The 15,975-nt window shown below is 35.4% G+C and overlaps 2 protein-coding genes across 2 annotated transcripts; both read right to left on the reverse strand.

Annotated features, from left to right (window-relative positions):
• Window positions 1–548: 548 nt before the first annotated feature.
• LOC107081034 (sialic acid-binding Ig-like lectin 14) lies at window positions 549–3,375 on the reverse strand (the record flags this gene model as incomplete). The annotated part of the gene is made up of 4 exons (XM_015369245.1): window positions 3,290–3,375; window positions 2,600–2,998; window positions 1,916–2,236; window positions 549–854 (listed from the first exon to the last, which is right to left on the reverse strand). Coding segments are annotated over exons 1-4 (1,072 nt in total), but the record flags the coding sequence as incomplete, so codon positions are not given.
• A 1,905-nt stretch (window positions 3,376–5,280) lies between these two features.
• On the reverse strand, window positions 5,281–15,336 carry LOC107081035 (hemicentin-1-like). The gene is made up of 10 exons (XM_015369247.1): window positions 15,291–15,336; window positions 14,598–14,996; window positions 14,042–14,362; window positions 12,594–12,899; window positions 12,088–12,375; window positions 9,779–10,069; window positions 8,195–8,464; window positions 7,828–8,112; window positions 6,597–6,705; window positions 5,281–6,517 (listed from the first exon to the last, which is right to left on the reverse strand). Exons 1-10 carry the CDS (start codon window positions 15,334–15,336, stop codon window positions 6,409–6,411), a joined length of 2,424 nt encoding a protein of 807 aa, XP_015224733.1. The 3' UTR covers window positions 5,281–6,408.
• Window positions 15,337–15,975: the final 639 nt, after the last annotated feature.

Here is a 15,975-nt window from a genome sequence, read left to right on the forward strand (position 1 = left end):
CCCACAATGTGTCACATGATTAGCTGAGAAATTACAGAAATACTGATAAATTGAGATGCATTTCATTTAAGCATTAAATATATAAGACTGCACTTAAAAACAAAATTTTCTGCTGTACACAAAATTCCTAAATTAAAGTAACCACATCTGTATTTTAACAGATTTCTGCTATAAACATATCTTCTGTGTTTTGCTGTTGATAATTCTCCCGTAAGTCACTTTAAAATGCTGTCACTCTGATATTTTTGCTCCATTGATGGAGGGTTCAGCACTTAGACAGTAATTAATGATGGAAAAAGAGACATTTCCATATTTTTTCTGAAGGTAGATCAATGTGCTGTTATCTTCTTTCCTTAAGATATGATCCCCCTCTTCAGTTTCTGTTCCAGATTTAATCCGCCTGATAACTGATGGAGGAAAGCTGGTACAGAAGTGCTAAGAATTCTGACACGACAAAACCTGATTTTATTCTATTTAAAGTGACTGATTTGAAAACAAAAATATATATACATTTGGTATTGGTATTTGATTTTATAAAATTTACTCACATGTCACATGAACAATGACTTCTTCTGTCAGGGTGTCATTCTGGTATATTGCTGTACAAATGTAGAGTCCAGCGTCTTCTGATGTTACATCAATGATGAGCAAAGAAGAATTATGAGGACTCTCAGTCAGGAATGTTTCAGTGCTGTTATAAGACTTGTTTAAAATGTTGTTCTGCAGGTTGCAATCTGTTCCAACTTTATTCCACTTTATAACTGAGGGAGGGAAGCTGTCAACACTGCAGGCCAGATTCAGATCATCTCCTTCCTTTACTGTGGTTTTGCCAAAGATCTGAGGTTTTCTAAAGTCTGTGGAGAAAATATGTGGAATTAAACAAAACAAGGTGCAAAACTGTGCTTCAGACATTTGGTGCTGAACACTAACATGAACAACTCTTCAGAAATAACAAAGCCGTAAGCTTAAGAGGTGAATATCCATTTAGAATATTAACTTTCAAAACCAAATCAAAATATATTTGATTTTAATACATGTAATAACATTTAACATGAACAACAACTTCTTTTGTCAGGTTGTTGTTCTGGTTTGTTGCTGTACAAATGTAACGTCTAGCTTCTTCTGTTGTTACATTAATGATGGAAAAATAGACATTTCCACTTTCTTCCTGCAGGTAGATCAATGTTTTGTTATCTGCTTTCCTTAAAATATGATCCTGCAGATCAGTTTCTGTTCCAGATTTAGTCCACCTGATAACTGATGGAGGGAAGCTGTCCACACTGCAGGCCAGATTCAGATCATCTCCCTCCATCACTGTTGTTCTACCGTATATCTGAGGTTTTCTGATATCTGTGGAGTAAAAGTAGAGCTGAGGTTTAAACAGCTGAATGAACTAAGGACTTTTAGTAGGTTTTTAAAGTTAGTTAAAGAAATGTTCCTTTTTCTGATTATTCATCTGTGTTCTCAATATTTACTGATGGCTGAAACATTTGATAAAGATGAATTGTAATTAATCTATTGTTGAAATAATAGTCACCTAATGTAGTCATCGCCTAATCTTAGACCAAACAAATATCACTTGATTTGTCTATACATTTGTTAAGGAAAAATCTATTTTTGTCACTTAATGTGCTTCTTCCTCCTTAAATAACGTTTCACTTTGTTCAAGTTCTATCTCGTCAAACCATAGTTTGTAAAGCATCTTTTGCAATCTAATTATTAACCATTCATAATGTACAGATTATTTGCCAAATATTTGTACCTTGGAGCCCTATATGAACCTATATCTCTGTATAAATTATAATTACTTCACAACCTAACTTAATCCAAATGATCAGCCTTTTCTTTCTTCAAATATTACACAGATTGAGCTAAAAGTGTCTTCAATAATAGTTATAGATCATGAGGTACTTACAGTTTACATTCAGTGTTGCCGTCTTTCTGGTTTCATTTCCTCTCAAACTGACCCGACAGGTTATATTGGTGTTGTGGTGATTTTCAGCTGATGGTTCAAAGGTCAGAGTTGAGCTGTGACTCTGTGTGACAGCAGTCAGATTCTCCGTTTTTGTAGCAGTGATGTTTCCCTGGATGTGAGAGTCCTTCTCTCCTTTTCTTCTCCACATCCAGGTGATTTTAGGAGGAGACCCAGAGCAGAAACCAGGAGCAGTGCAGCTCAGAGTGACCTGCTGTCCCTCAATCAGAGGAGGAATCTTTACTTCTGGCTTTTGATTAAGATCTGATGGAAACACAGTTTATTGGTTATTTCCCCAAAAAATGTTTCTTATTAACTTAAATTTGACAAGAAAGATTCAATAATACTAGATATTTTATTTATATGTAAATAGAAAACGATTGTGAACTTTCTACAATTTATTGTAGAAATCTATTTATAAAAAATATATATTTATCAAATATCAAATCTTATGCCCTGCAACTTTGATTCCTGTATAGCACTTTGATCTACCCCAGTTATTTTAAATGTACTTTATAAAAAAGAATTTGAGTTGAGTTGAGTAGAGTTCAATAAAATTATTAACAATGTTTATCATCAGGTCTAAAAATAGGATTATATACATTTTTAACCTGTAATGTTTCCTACCTTTTACAGAGAGATTGGTGTATGCCTCTTTAAAAGTAAATTTATCTTTATCTCCGTCTCCTTCAACTCTGAGCTGATAATATCCAGAATCAGACTTGCTAAGATCATTGATTTTGATGCTGCAGTTCTTGTGAGTCACATCAGGCTCCAGCAGTGATACTCGACCTTTGAACCCAGACTGAATATCTGTATTGCTCTTGTTAGAGTGAAAGACAAGGTCAGAATTTGAACATGGGTTTGGGGGGTTTTCGCATTTAAACCAAATAATAACTTTTGGCTCAAATTCAGATTTGAAAGAACATGGTATCACAGCACAGTGTCCAGCCTCTGCTGTTATGGTTGTAGAGAGAGTAACACAGTAACCAAGTTGTTGACACTGTTCTTCCTGTCCTAATGCACCTGTTGATAAACAAGAAAATACAAAGTTAGTAATCATTGGTTTTGGTTTTTATTGGTGACTACAATTACATTATCTGCTTTCAGAAAGCTCTTTGTCAGTCAATGTCAACACAAAAGGTGAAGTATTAAAGATTCATCATTAAACTATAGCTGGGTTGTTCTTTTTTGTATGTCTGCACATCAAACAGCAGCTGTATTTATTAGCTAACAAGGCTAACAAGCAGATTTATTGCATATTACATAAATACTGTTTGGATCACTATATGTTTGCAGAGGAGATTCATGCATTACCGTTGTTAGTAGAGAGAGACACAATTATCCAGATGAAAACCAACATCCTGATTTGATGCTGGAAACATTCAGTCCCAACAGGATGAAACTCTGGTGAAGAATTTATTGAGAATTACTGAACCTGGATCAAAGCAAAGTTTAGACAATAAATCACACCTACGATACAGCATTTCTATCCCTAATGTGGCTTCCTGAACATAGAACCACAGTTCATGAAAATTATAGACAAGTTTTTTTTTTCTAACTATCTGTGACTTTATATCTTTTTAGTTTGGAAAAATAAATGTGATTGTAAATAGTTGACATCTGCAATAGATATAAGAATTAAATGGTGCACATTTCTATAATATTCTAGGATTGAAATCTTGATTTTCAAAGACTTAACAATAAAACCCTAAAGTTCCATTTATCTTCTAACCCTCCAGGGTATGTTTTACAGTTGATCAGTCTTATTAGAGCTAAAACTATTATTAAATATCTTGATTACCGTTTGTCTGTTGCCCTTCTGTTCCTCTAATCGTCTGTGTCTTTTCCTCATAGACGACCAAACTGACTTCTTCTCCTTTCTATTTTATTTCTTCTTTTCTGCTCGTTAAGAAATTGGGAAGTTTGTCAGCACTTATAAAAAAAAGGGCTTGACCAATGAGAGAAGCTAAATTTATGATGTATAGATCTAACAGATATGGATAGAAAGTATATGTTGATTGTTAAAGTTTTCATCTTCTATAAGTTCTAAATTTATTTTGCTTCACCTGTGAGACTGAGGAGATATGAACCTTTAAAAATGGAAGGATTTTTTTATGCATGTTTATATTACTACGTTTGTTGCTTTACTGTCTTTTTATTTAGTTTCTTATTTAAGGAAAATAATTCCATAAATCATTTTAGTTCATCACTGTTAATGATGCATTTTCCTTTTGATACCTGATTTTCTTAGATTCATAAGATGAACCTCTGAACAGATCAAGTTTCTAACTGAAGCATTTTAATCAGAGCATTAACAGCCACCTGGAAACATTGCAATATTTCTTCTATCACAGAATCACAGAGTGCTGAGTCCCTCACTACCTTCTGTTTTGAAACATGTTTGTTCAGCAGCAACTATGAAGGTATGTAAGCTGAAGGTCTGCTGATGGCACCACAGTAGTAGGTCTCATTACCAACAGCTGCTGATAAAAACAATCTACCATGGTTCTGTGGTGCTGAGGGCAGGAACAATGCTGCCCCCTTTAGGAGAAAGTCTGTAACAAAGTTTAGAGTCTGGCATGTTTTCCTCTGATGAGAAGATATATTATTTTGTCCTTAAATAATTCTGTTGATCAATGCTTTTTCCATCTGATCCAATTCTTCAATAAATTTAACAAGTCCTATTTTGTAGGGCTCTGCCCTCTGGTTAAGTTTATTTGTAGTTTTTTCTGTCAGTGTTTAGTTCTTGAGTAATTGTAAATTCCCTGACTTTAAAATTTCTTAAAGACACAGAAAGAAAAAAGGTGAACACCTTAAATTGTGATGTTTAGGGATATTTCTCCACATACCGTATGTTCCAAATACACATACAGCTAATGTGTTGTGATGTTGTTGGTGCATTTCTCAAGCGTGTCCTGAATATGTCAGATATTCATTTTCACATATGAGTTTTAACTGAGAAATGCAATTGTAAATACCTGGAGAGAACCAACACACATACCTGCACATAGATAACATATAAGACAGGGTCCTAACATGAATCTGCACATCTGGGCTTTCAGCTTCAAGAGAATAATGCTAACAACTACACCACCATGTAGGAGTGTGTAAAACACAGACTGTGTAAACGTGCTAAATAGTTAAGCTTATATCATGCAACCTAAAATAATTTAACATATTATTTCACTTTCACTTTGATGGTTTTTTTCATTTAATATCCATTAAAAATACAGAATAAAAAAATGTTTGTTTTGTTTTTTATTCTAAATTGTATTTCTTTTTTCAGTAAAGTCTCCACCTAAGTCTAAAATGTTTGGACTGATGCAGATTCCAGATGTGAGAGATGAAACCCAAAGTAAAAAAAAATCCCTTGTTGTGCTCAGAAACCTGGACAATGAAGTTTGTTCTGATATTCATGCTCTAGCATCAATGTCAACAATACAACTGAAAGATGTGTGTTTCTACATTAGTTCAAAGATGTTATCAAATAATTTTCACCAACTCTTCAAGAAAAGTAATACTTGCATACATTTTTTTAAATTATCATTTGTTCTTTGACAAATTATTTTCTAATGAGCATAAAAACGTTGGATAAATGAGCAAACATAGTTTGAAACTCCATTAAGACTGAAATATAAACTTATAAAGAATAAAAAATATTTTAAAGCAGATATTTTTTGGCAAAGCTGCAAACATGAAAATAGATGCCTCAACATTCAACATAAAAGTACTTTAAGGTATAGTGGATGATCTTTCAGCTTTGAGTCCCAGGGGTAGCATCATAAGCAATGATTGTCCCACATGCCGATCTTTGTAATGTCCTCTTTTCTTCCTGCACAGGTGCATGTCTAGGGTTTATATAACATGTAAGCTTCATTCATTCATTGTGGATCAACTACTGTTTTCAAACACTAAAATGTCTCACATTCTCAGGGAGAAAAAGAATCTTACCAATTTATAAGTTGAGAAGAAAGGCTTAGAACAGTGTATGTCCTTGCTCCCTTATTCAAGGTTCGCCATAAATCATTAGAACTAGCTGGTAAACTTTGCAAAGATTTTACACCAGATGCCCTTCCTGACACACCCAGGGGTCCATATGGGGTTGAATCCCCACATTTCAGTCTGAGACTTTAACCACATCACCGTGGAAACGGTCGATATAGCCAGAAAATGACTTAGGAGTTTCTTATTTACATTACTGTAAAATCTGTCCACTATACCTTTGATAAATAGTGAAAATAAACTAAATAATAAACTTCAGTAACCAAAACCAACAGATGAAAGAAGCTAAGAAACATCAAATAACTAAATAAATCGACACAGCATTCACATACATGCTCTCTTCTTTTCTTTTGCATCCCTTAACAGTATATTTAATAAAAGTCCAGTTTTTAGCAGGTTAGATGCAAGTTCCAATGATTTCTGTAGACATGTCAGCGTGGTCGTTGGACAATGGTGTCATACTCTGCTGATGTATCAGATTTCTGTAGAGACATGTAAGTTGGGTCACCTTCAGTTGGTTTCATCTTTTTTCTTGCATTCCTAAATAGAAAAATATTGTTAAAACAAACAGCCTGTACGACTGGACCAGAAAACATCATATTTAGCTGCTGTAACTCACCAAAGGAGCCAAATGTAGATCATACAGAGAACATTTACACTAAGCGAAACACCAGCAACGACCCAGGGAAGAGCTGCATGGCCAGACTCACAATGTGTCACATGATTAGCTGAGAAATTACAGAAATACTGATAAATTGAGATGCATTTCATTTAAGCATTAAAAGTATAAGACTGCACTTAAAAACACACATTTTTCTGCAGTACACAAAATTCCTAAATTAAAGTAACCACATCTGGATGTTAACAGATTTCTGCTCTAAACATATCTTATGTGTTTTGCTGTTGATAATTGTCCCGTTAGTCACTTTAAAATGCTGTCACTCTGATATTATGCTCCACAAATGTAGGGTTCAGCACTGTTGGGTTTAAATCCAGATAAATGTGAGTTTAAGAATTTAAGAGGACGAAATGATCAAACACAGACAGGGATTTGCAACGTCAGCCTCTGCACAGGGGAGAAGAACTTCTGGCTCACAACCAGCACCTTTTCTCACTGTTCCCTTCACAGCAGAGCCTTTTACTAACAGCTGCTGGTGCTGGCGCCGGGGGTTTTTGGGCCCTACTGCTGGGTGGGTGTGGGGGTCTGGGATCCCTGGGGCCCCGGTGGGGTTTCGGGGGTTCGGGTTCTGTGGGGAGTACAGCTTGGGGTCTGGGCCGGTGTACGCCCGGCTGTCTGCCCCTGCTGCCGCGGCCTCTGGTGTGCCGGGGTGCCTCAGGGCCTGTTGGGCTGGGGGGGGCATGGACATTAACACCTATGGCAGATGCTTACCCCTTCGGGGGTTTGCACTCTGTAAGTGGGGGAAGGGGAGGGAGGGGGAGTAGGAATGATCTCGGCCTGGATGTCTTTTGTCGCTTGTGTGGTGAGTATCTTGAATGTTTTTGTAGGGGAGGGGGGGTGTGTGATAGAGGGAAGAAGATCTCGGAAGGGCTTCGGGTCTGGCTCCCTGTCTCGGTCCTGGTCCGTGCTGTCCCCTGGTGGGGCTTCGTCCGGGGTGAGGGCTCTGCGTGTTGCGAGTGGGCTGGCCGGCTGGGGTTGTCCCCCCCGCCCCCCTCATCTTAACTCAGTCACATAAGAAGAAAATAGCAAGGCAAAATAGTTTTCATAATTTATTATTTTTTAAATCAATTTTAAGTCATCTGTGTAGACTTAATCGCTGTAAAAAAGGAGCACTTAGCACCTCAAAGCAGAAGTAAAATATAGCAGAAGTGTTTGAGCTGCAAAAGGGTACCTTCTGGTCCTTGACAATGTTTTTGGACTCTGAGTTTTTCTTGTGCTTCCCCATTCACATTGCTGCTTATACATTCAACACTCGTGCTGTTAAGGATATCAACATTTATGGTAACAGTGCTGTTGAGAATGTGGGTTGACACCATGTTGATGACAGAGTATTCTGTGTGGTTGTTCAGCAACGGCCATTTTATGGTGGGTAAAGGAAACCCATCGCTGATGCAACTACAGATTAAAACCTTTGAGCAACGTCGACATCCAGAACCATTCACTACCTTTGGAAGCCCTGGAAAGGTACAACAATCAAGAGTTTAGGATAAGCAATCACTGGCTTAATTGAGGTTTACATAAAATGAATGTTTACTTACAGGTCACTTTTATGTCAGCATACACAGTCATCTTGCTGTTCATGTATGTTGCTGTGCAAACGTATCTTGCTGAATCTTCTCTTGTTATGTTGAAGATGACAAGTTTATCAGGTGCACCGATCTTGTGGAGACTAGTGTTGCTTGTTGGTTTTATGCTGCCTGCATGATCAGTCCAAATTATAAGTGATGGATGAAAGCTATTTTCAGTGCAGGCCATATTCAGAGCATCTTTTATAGTCTGGTTTCCAATAGTCTTAGGCCTCATTTTATCTGTAGATGTAATGAAATCATTATATTTTGCAAGGTTCTTTTATAATATACGGTATTTTTAATAACAAAACAGAGATATGTATGAATGATAACATTTAAAAACAAGCCACACATTATGGTACAAAAATGCTGATCTCCAAATCGAACAAGCAAAGATAGAAATAAAGATGCTGAACATTACTTCACCCTCTCCAAGAAGATTTTGTTTTTACCTACTTTGACAACCAATGATTGTTTTTCTTTTTGTTTTGTTTTTCCATAATCCACTTTTGTTGTAAACTGAGGGAATGTTGTAATATAACTAAGTTATTTTGGTACAATCTGGATCTGAACTATCATTTCTATAGAGGTCCAATATAAATTTTTCAGATAATGGTATACAAAGTATTCATTGAGTACATCAAAGCATCAGCTGATTTTCTCTATAGTTTATGATAACACACGTTTTCAGTTTATAACATTGTAGCAGAGGACAGAGAGCATTAAGATTCAAAATTGATAAGGATTGCATTAATATTATGTCTATATTTTTTATAGATCACCTCTATATAATGTGTAAACAGTAACAATGTACCTAAATGTCACTGATACAATGACTGCCCTCTGCTTAGACTTATGTTGTGATATTTTACTGCATATTTTACTATTAAAAGGATTGTATCCCCTACTGTAATGTCAGGGATGGACAAAATGCTAATTCTACTTTCTTCTCTGCTGCTTTGTGATTTACTTGAGCTACAGCTTTGCAGACTATTTTTTTTTCTGTAAGTTTAGTCAAGTTGATATTTTAAGGCAGGAACACTCAGGGGTGTGAACACAACTTCCCCATTGACTGTTGCTCTGCTAGAGATCTTAAATATTTCAACCTCTCTGAAATAAATTCAAACCTATATGTTTTCTTATTACGGTATTATTATTTTTTAACCTGTGTTTATCTAGATTCAAGACCAATTAAGTATAAAACTATTTTGGATCAAATATCCCAAGCAGACGGGGCAGATACACTAAAAGCTTTGTTTTCTACTTCTATTTAAAACTGAGCATTAACATTAATATATTAATAATATTCATCAGTCAAATTATCATTGACTGAAAACTACATTCAAAAATGTATTGGGACCCATTTCATTTTGGTTGTTTGAGATCAATGCACTTCAGATGTATGTTCAGATGTTTAATTGCAACTAATGATACATTTTAGTTGAATGACATTTGGTTTGATTTTTTTTTGTGAGCCGAATAAAACTAGCAAAAACTGTTTCAGATGTATTACTTCTGTTGTGTTTAAAATGAATTATGAAAAAGCACGCTTACATTTAACGTGGATTTCTCCTTCCGTGCCTTGATATGTTGCTGTACAAATGTGAGGCGCTGCATCCTCCATACTTACATTTTTGATAGTAAAAGAGGCATTTCCAAGTTGATATTGCTGATATATTTCCGAGCTGTAATGTACTTCTGAAATATTTTTATTTAAACCGGTTTCTGTTTCAGATTTCATCCATCTGATATCTGATGGAGGGAAGCGGTCAATGCTGCAGCTCAGATTGAGAAAAATTCCTTTCTTTACAGTTGCTTTCCCAAAAACCTGAGGGTCCCTTTTATCTGTAGATGGAAAAAAAAAATTAAGTCAATAAAGTTAAGCTTAGATATAGTTTTATAATCTGTTACTGATGTAACTGTTGCTCAAAGTCAATTTTATCTCAGTGCTACAGCACTTTTCAAACCTATTTTGCTGCTAAAATCTTTTTGCATTTTGTTACATTATAAGCATATGGCTGTGTTTAGTGCTTTGCAGAAGAATGTTTGCATGTTTAACATTTTATAACCACAAAATCAAAATAGCATAAAGAAAGTGATGCTTAATAGTGTAGCAGTAAGGAGATTACTTCTTTAAATTGTCCTTAGGTGTCAGTTTGTGTGTGCATGGTTGTATATCTCTGTGTTGCCCTGCAGTTTACTGGTGACATGTGCGGAGTGCACTTTGCCTTTTATCCCTAGAATGCTGACGATAGGCACCCAATCACTGAGATCCTGACTGGTGAAGCTGGATGGATGGTTCATAAATAAAACTCAGGAAAGAGTGGAGTGCATGAGTATAGAGAACTTTTCAATCCCATCCAGGGAAAACAATTCCCTTAAGAAGATATCTTACTACTTGGAGTTTGTCTGTGTAAAGTGTTTGTGAAAAAAAAAAAAACCTCAGGTAGGAGTCTGTCAACACCACAGCTTTAAGTAGGGCACACTGAGCACCTGGCCTTTTATGGAAAAGAAAAAATACACTCAAAGAAAATATGCTATTATATTTGGTATCGTTTAGGTGATATAAACTAAACTTCACCTAACTAAGATTTAGGGGAAAGATATAAGATTTTTTTTGGTATATTATAGAATTCCCCAATTAAATACATTTAAATTTATGATTTCAAAATGATCAAAGGTGGTTTACCTCACCTGAGATCACTTTAACATTTAAACTATAATGTTTGGAAACTGACAATGCATATTTTTGTTACTAAAAAATATGCATTGTCGGTGCTGCAGATAGGCAGAATGTCTTGATAAAACAGGAACTTAAAGCAATTGGCTGTTTAAAAAGTCAGGAACCAGTGTGATTTTACAGGGCATTTCTTGCCTCTCCGAGTATGGAGTGATTGTGCATGAGCTGAAAATATGTAGGAATCGTCAATGTGAAAGATTTCTTATTAAGGATTTTATTCCTATTAATTTAAATGTTTAATTTGTAAACATTAAAAAGTATTTATTAATTAGAAATTGAAATCTAACAGATTTGAAAAGGCTGAAGGGCAGCTATTAACTTTATACTTTCTCCTTCAGAACAACTCCATTGCAGCAGCTGTTGAGAAATAACATTGAATGTCAGCAGAAATGGTTCATATAACCTTCTAGGGGAGGGTTAGTGGTTTCAGTGTTTCAGGTTCTGTGGGATTAAAGTTCAAGCTTCCATCCATCCATCCATAGAGCGCCTATCTCCGGCACTGTATGGGCAAAAGGCGTGGTACGTCCTGGACAGGTCACTAGTCTGTCGCAGGGATACACAGAGACACACAGAGACACACACCCAATGGGCACAAAGACACACCTAAAGACAACCTAGAGATGCCAATTCAACTAACAGTCATGTTTTTGAACAAAATTAAAAACAAAACCAGAGGAGTCGGAGAGAACCCAGGCTTGCATGGTGAGAACATGCAAACTCTAGGCAGAAAGACCCTGGGTCGAGAATCGACCCCAGAACCTTCTTCCTGCAAGGTAACAGTGCTGCAAACTGCACCACCGTGTAGCAAAATTCCAGTTTGTATAAATGGAAATAGACTAGCTGTCTGTCTGTCCCTTAAATGGCCAAGTTCATCCTTTTTTTTTTACCCGTGTTTATGACTAAAAAAGAGAAGAGCTTTCTTAGGCTCTCTGTCTGCTTTTGTCTATATAAGTGTGATTAAGTATTTTCAATGGTTTAAAAATAAATCATATAAGGTGTACTGTATTTACTAGAAGATTATAAAGAACACAAGTAAGGAATACTGAATATTTTTTCTCACAGTTAACACTCCATCTAAAGAAAAAACATTACTCATAGAAATAATCTAGAAGAATCTACTCACATGTTAATGTTACGTTGATTTCTTCCATCAGGTGTTCCACAGTACAAATGTAAAGCCCTGACCCTTCTGCTGACTCATTAGTGATGGAAAAAGAACCATTTCCAAGTTTCCACTTGGTATATTCAGTGGTCTTGTGAGAATGATTAGAAATGTGCTGTAGGTCAGTTTCTGTTCCAACTTTAGTCCACTTTATAACTGAGGGAGGGAAGCTGTCAACACTGCAGGTCAGATTCAGATCATCTCCTTCCTTTACTGATGTTTCACCAAAGATCTGAGGATTTCTGAGGTCTGTGTGGGAAAAAAATGCAACAAAGGAACAAGATACACAACTGTACTTTGATGCCACACAGAAGTACAAAAAATTCTGACATACCAAAACCTGAGTTTTGAAGGTTTGTTTAAAGTTACTGACTTGAAAAACAATATATATATATATATATATATATATATATATATATATATATATATGTATATATCTTGTATTTCATTTTATAAGTTTTACTCACATTTTACATTAACAATGACTTCTTTTGTCAGGGTGTCATTCTGGTATGTTGCTGTACAACTGTAGCGTCCAGCGTCTTCTGATGTTACATCAATGATGAGCAAAGAAGAATTATGATGACTTTCATTCAGGAATGTTTCAGTGCTGTTATAAGACTTGTTTAAAATGTTGTACTGCAGGTTGCAATCTGTTCCAACTTTATTCCACTTTATAACTGTGGAAGGGAAGCTGTCAACACTGCAGGTCAGATTCAGATGATCTCCTTCCTTTACTGTTGTTTTGCCAAAGATCTGAGGTTTTCTAAAGTCTGTGGAGAAAATATGTGGAATTAAACAAAACAAGGTTCAAAACTGTGCTTCAGACATTTTGTGCTGAATACACATATAAACTACTTTTAAGAAATAACAAAGCCGTAAGCTTAAGAAGTGAATTTCCATTTAAAATATTGACTTTTAAAACCAATTTAAAATATATTTTCATTTTAATACATGTACTAACATGTCACATGAACAAAGGCTTCTTTTGTCAGGTTGTTGTTCTGGTTTGTTGCTGTACAAATGTAACGTCTAGCTTCTTCTGTTGTTACATTAATGATGGAAAAAGAGACATTTCCACTTTCTTCCTGCAGGTAGATCAATGTTTTGTTATCTGATTTCCTTAAAATATGATCCTTCAGATCAGTTTCTGTTCCAGATTTAGTCCACCTGATAACTGATGGAGGGAAGCTGTCCACACTGCAGGTCAGATTCAGATCATCTCCCTCCATCACTGTTGTTCTACCACTTATCTGAGGTTTTCTGATATCTGAGGAGTAAAATGAATGAATTAAGGATGTTTGGGAGGTTTTTGAAGTTAGTCAATTGTATATTTCTTCTTCTGATTAGTCATCTGTGTTCTCAATATTTACCAATGGCTAAAACATTTAATAAGATTAATCGTAATTAATTGATTATTGGAATAATAGTCACCTAATGTATTCATTGCTTAATCATAGCCCATACAAATATCATTTGTTAAAGAAGAAAACAACTTAGCGCAATAATTAACCTAAAACTATAAAAACATGTATAGACATTTTACATTTATTATTGAAAAATCTATCTTGGTCACTTAATGTACTGCTTCCTCCTTAAGTAACATTTCTCTTTGTTCAAGTTCTCTTAAGTTTAAATCCATAATTTATAAAGCATCTTTTGCGATCTGATTATTAACCAGTCATAATGTACAGATTAATAGCCAAATATTTATACCTTGGAGCCCTATATGAACCACTTAATGCCACATCAGTTTGCTCAGGTATTGGTATTTATTTAACAATCTCTGAGGTATAAATTATAATTACTTCACAACCAAACTTAATCCAAATTATCAGCCTTTTCTTTCTTCAAATATTAAATAGATGGAGTTAAAAGTATCTTTAATAATAGTTATAGATCATGAGGTACTTACAGTTTACATTCAGTGTTGCAGTCCTCTTTCTGGTTTCATTTCCTGTGAAACTGACCTGACAGGTTATAATGGTGTTGTGGTTTTCAACTGAAGGTTTAAAGGTCAGAGTTGAGCTGTGACTCTTTGTGACAGCAGTCAGATTCTCAGTTTTTGAAGCAGTGATGTTTCCCTGGATGTAAGAGTCCTCCTCTCCTTTTCTTCTCCACATCCAGGTGATTTTAGGAGGAGACCCAGAGCAGAAACCAGGAGCAGTGCAGCTCAGAGTGACCTGCTGTCCCTCAATCAGAGGAGAAATCTTTACTTCTGGCTTTTGGTGAAGATCTGATGGAAACACAGTTCATTGGTTACATCCCCCAAAATGTTTATTATTAAAAATTTGACAAGAAAGATTCAATAACGCTAGATGTTTTATTTGTTTGTAAATAGAAAATTAAAAGGCCGTTTTGAATCTTGTGAACTTTCTACAATTTTTTTAGAGGTCAATAAAAACAGTAACAATGTTTTTCATCAGGTCTAAAAATAGGATTATATATATATAACCTGTAATGTTTCCTACCTTTTACAGAGAGATTGGTGTATAAAACAGTATAATAATATTTATCCCCACTTCTGTCTCCTTCAACTTTGAGCAGATAATATCCAGAATCAGACTTGCTAAGATCATTGATTATGATGCTGCAGTTCCTATTAGTCACATCAGGCTCCAGCAGTGATACTCGACCTTTGAACCCAGGCTGAACGTCTGTATTGCTCTTGTCAGAGTGAAAGACAGGGTCAGAATGTGTACATCGGTATTGGGGTTTTTCGCATTTAAACCAAATAATAGCTTTTGGCTCAAATTCAGATTTGAAAGAACATGGTATCACAGCACAGAGTCCAGCCTCTGCTGTTATGGTTGTAGAGAGAGTAACACAGTAACCAGGTTGTTGACACTCTTTTTTCTGTCCTAATGCACCTGTTGATAAACAAGAAAATACAAAGTTAATAATTATTGGTTTTGGTTTTCATTGGTGACTACAATTACATTATCTGCTTTCAGAAAGCTCTTTGTCAGTCAATGTCAACACAAAAAGTGAAGTATTAAAGATTTGTGATTGAACTATAGTCTGGTTGTTCTCCTTTTTTGTACGTCTGCTCATCACACACCAGCAGTATTTATTAGCAAACATGGATAATGAGCAGATTTATTGCATTTTATATAAATACTGTTTGGATCACTATATGTTTGCAGAGGAGATTCATGCATTACCGTTGTTAGTAGAGAGAGACACAATTATCCAGATGAAAACCAACATCCTGATTTGATGCTGGAAACATTCAGTCCCAACAGGATGAAACTCTGGTGAAGAATTTATTGAGAATTACTGAACCTGGATCAAAGCAAAGTTTAGACAATAAATCACACCTACGATACAGCATTTCTATCCCTAATGTGGCTTCCTGAACATAGAACCACAGTTCATGAAAATTATAGACAAGTTTTTTTTTTCTAACTATCTGTGACTTTATATCTTTTTAGTTTGGAAAAATAAATGTGATTGTAAATAGTTGACATCTGCAATAGATATAAGAATTAAATGGTGCACATTTCTATAATATTCTAGGATTGAAATCTTGATTTTCAAAGACTTAACAATAAAACCCTAAAGTTCCATTTATCTTCTAACCCTCCAGGGTATGTTTTACAGTTGATCAGTCTTATTAGAGCTAAAACTATTATTAAATATCTTGATTACCGTTTGTCTGTTGCCCTTCTGTTCCTCTAATCGTCTGTGTCTTTTCCTCATAGACGACCAAACTGACTTCTTCTCCTTTCTATTTTATTTCTTCTTTTCTGCTCGTTAAGAAATTGGGAAGTTTGTCAGCACTTATAAAAAAAAGTGCTTGACCAATGAGAGAAGCTAAATTTATGATGTATAGATCTAACAGATATG

This window comes from Cyprinodon variegatus, unplaced genomic scaffold (genome assembly GCF_000732505.1).
Source record: "Cyprinodon variegatus isolate N-32 unplaced genomic scaffold, C_variegatus-1.0 Scaffold2732, whole genome shotgun sequence".
Lineage (NCBI taxonomy): Eukaryota > Metazoa > Chordata > Actinopteri > Cyprinodontiformes > Cyprinodontidae > Cyprinodon > Cyprinodon variegatus.

Bases quoted from the DNA above. Each gene is read 5' to 3' on its own strand.
- LOC107081035 (XM_015369247.1), bottom strand. From the start codon at position 15,336: ATGTTGGTTTTCATCTGGATAATTGTGTCTCTCTCTACTAACAACG. The intron at 8,113-8,194 runs GTAAGTAAACAT...GTACCTTTCCAG, and splicing joins TGCTGACATAAAAGTGACCT to GGCTTCCAAAGGTAGTGAAT. The intron at 6,706-7,827 runs GTACCCTTTTGC...GTAATTTCTCAG, and splicing joins ACATTGTCAAGGACCAGAAG to CTAATCATGTGACACATTGT.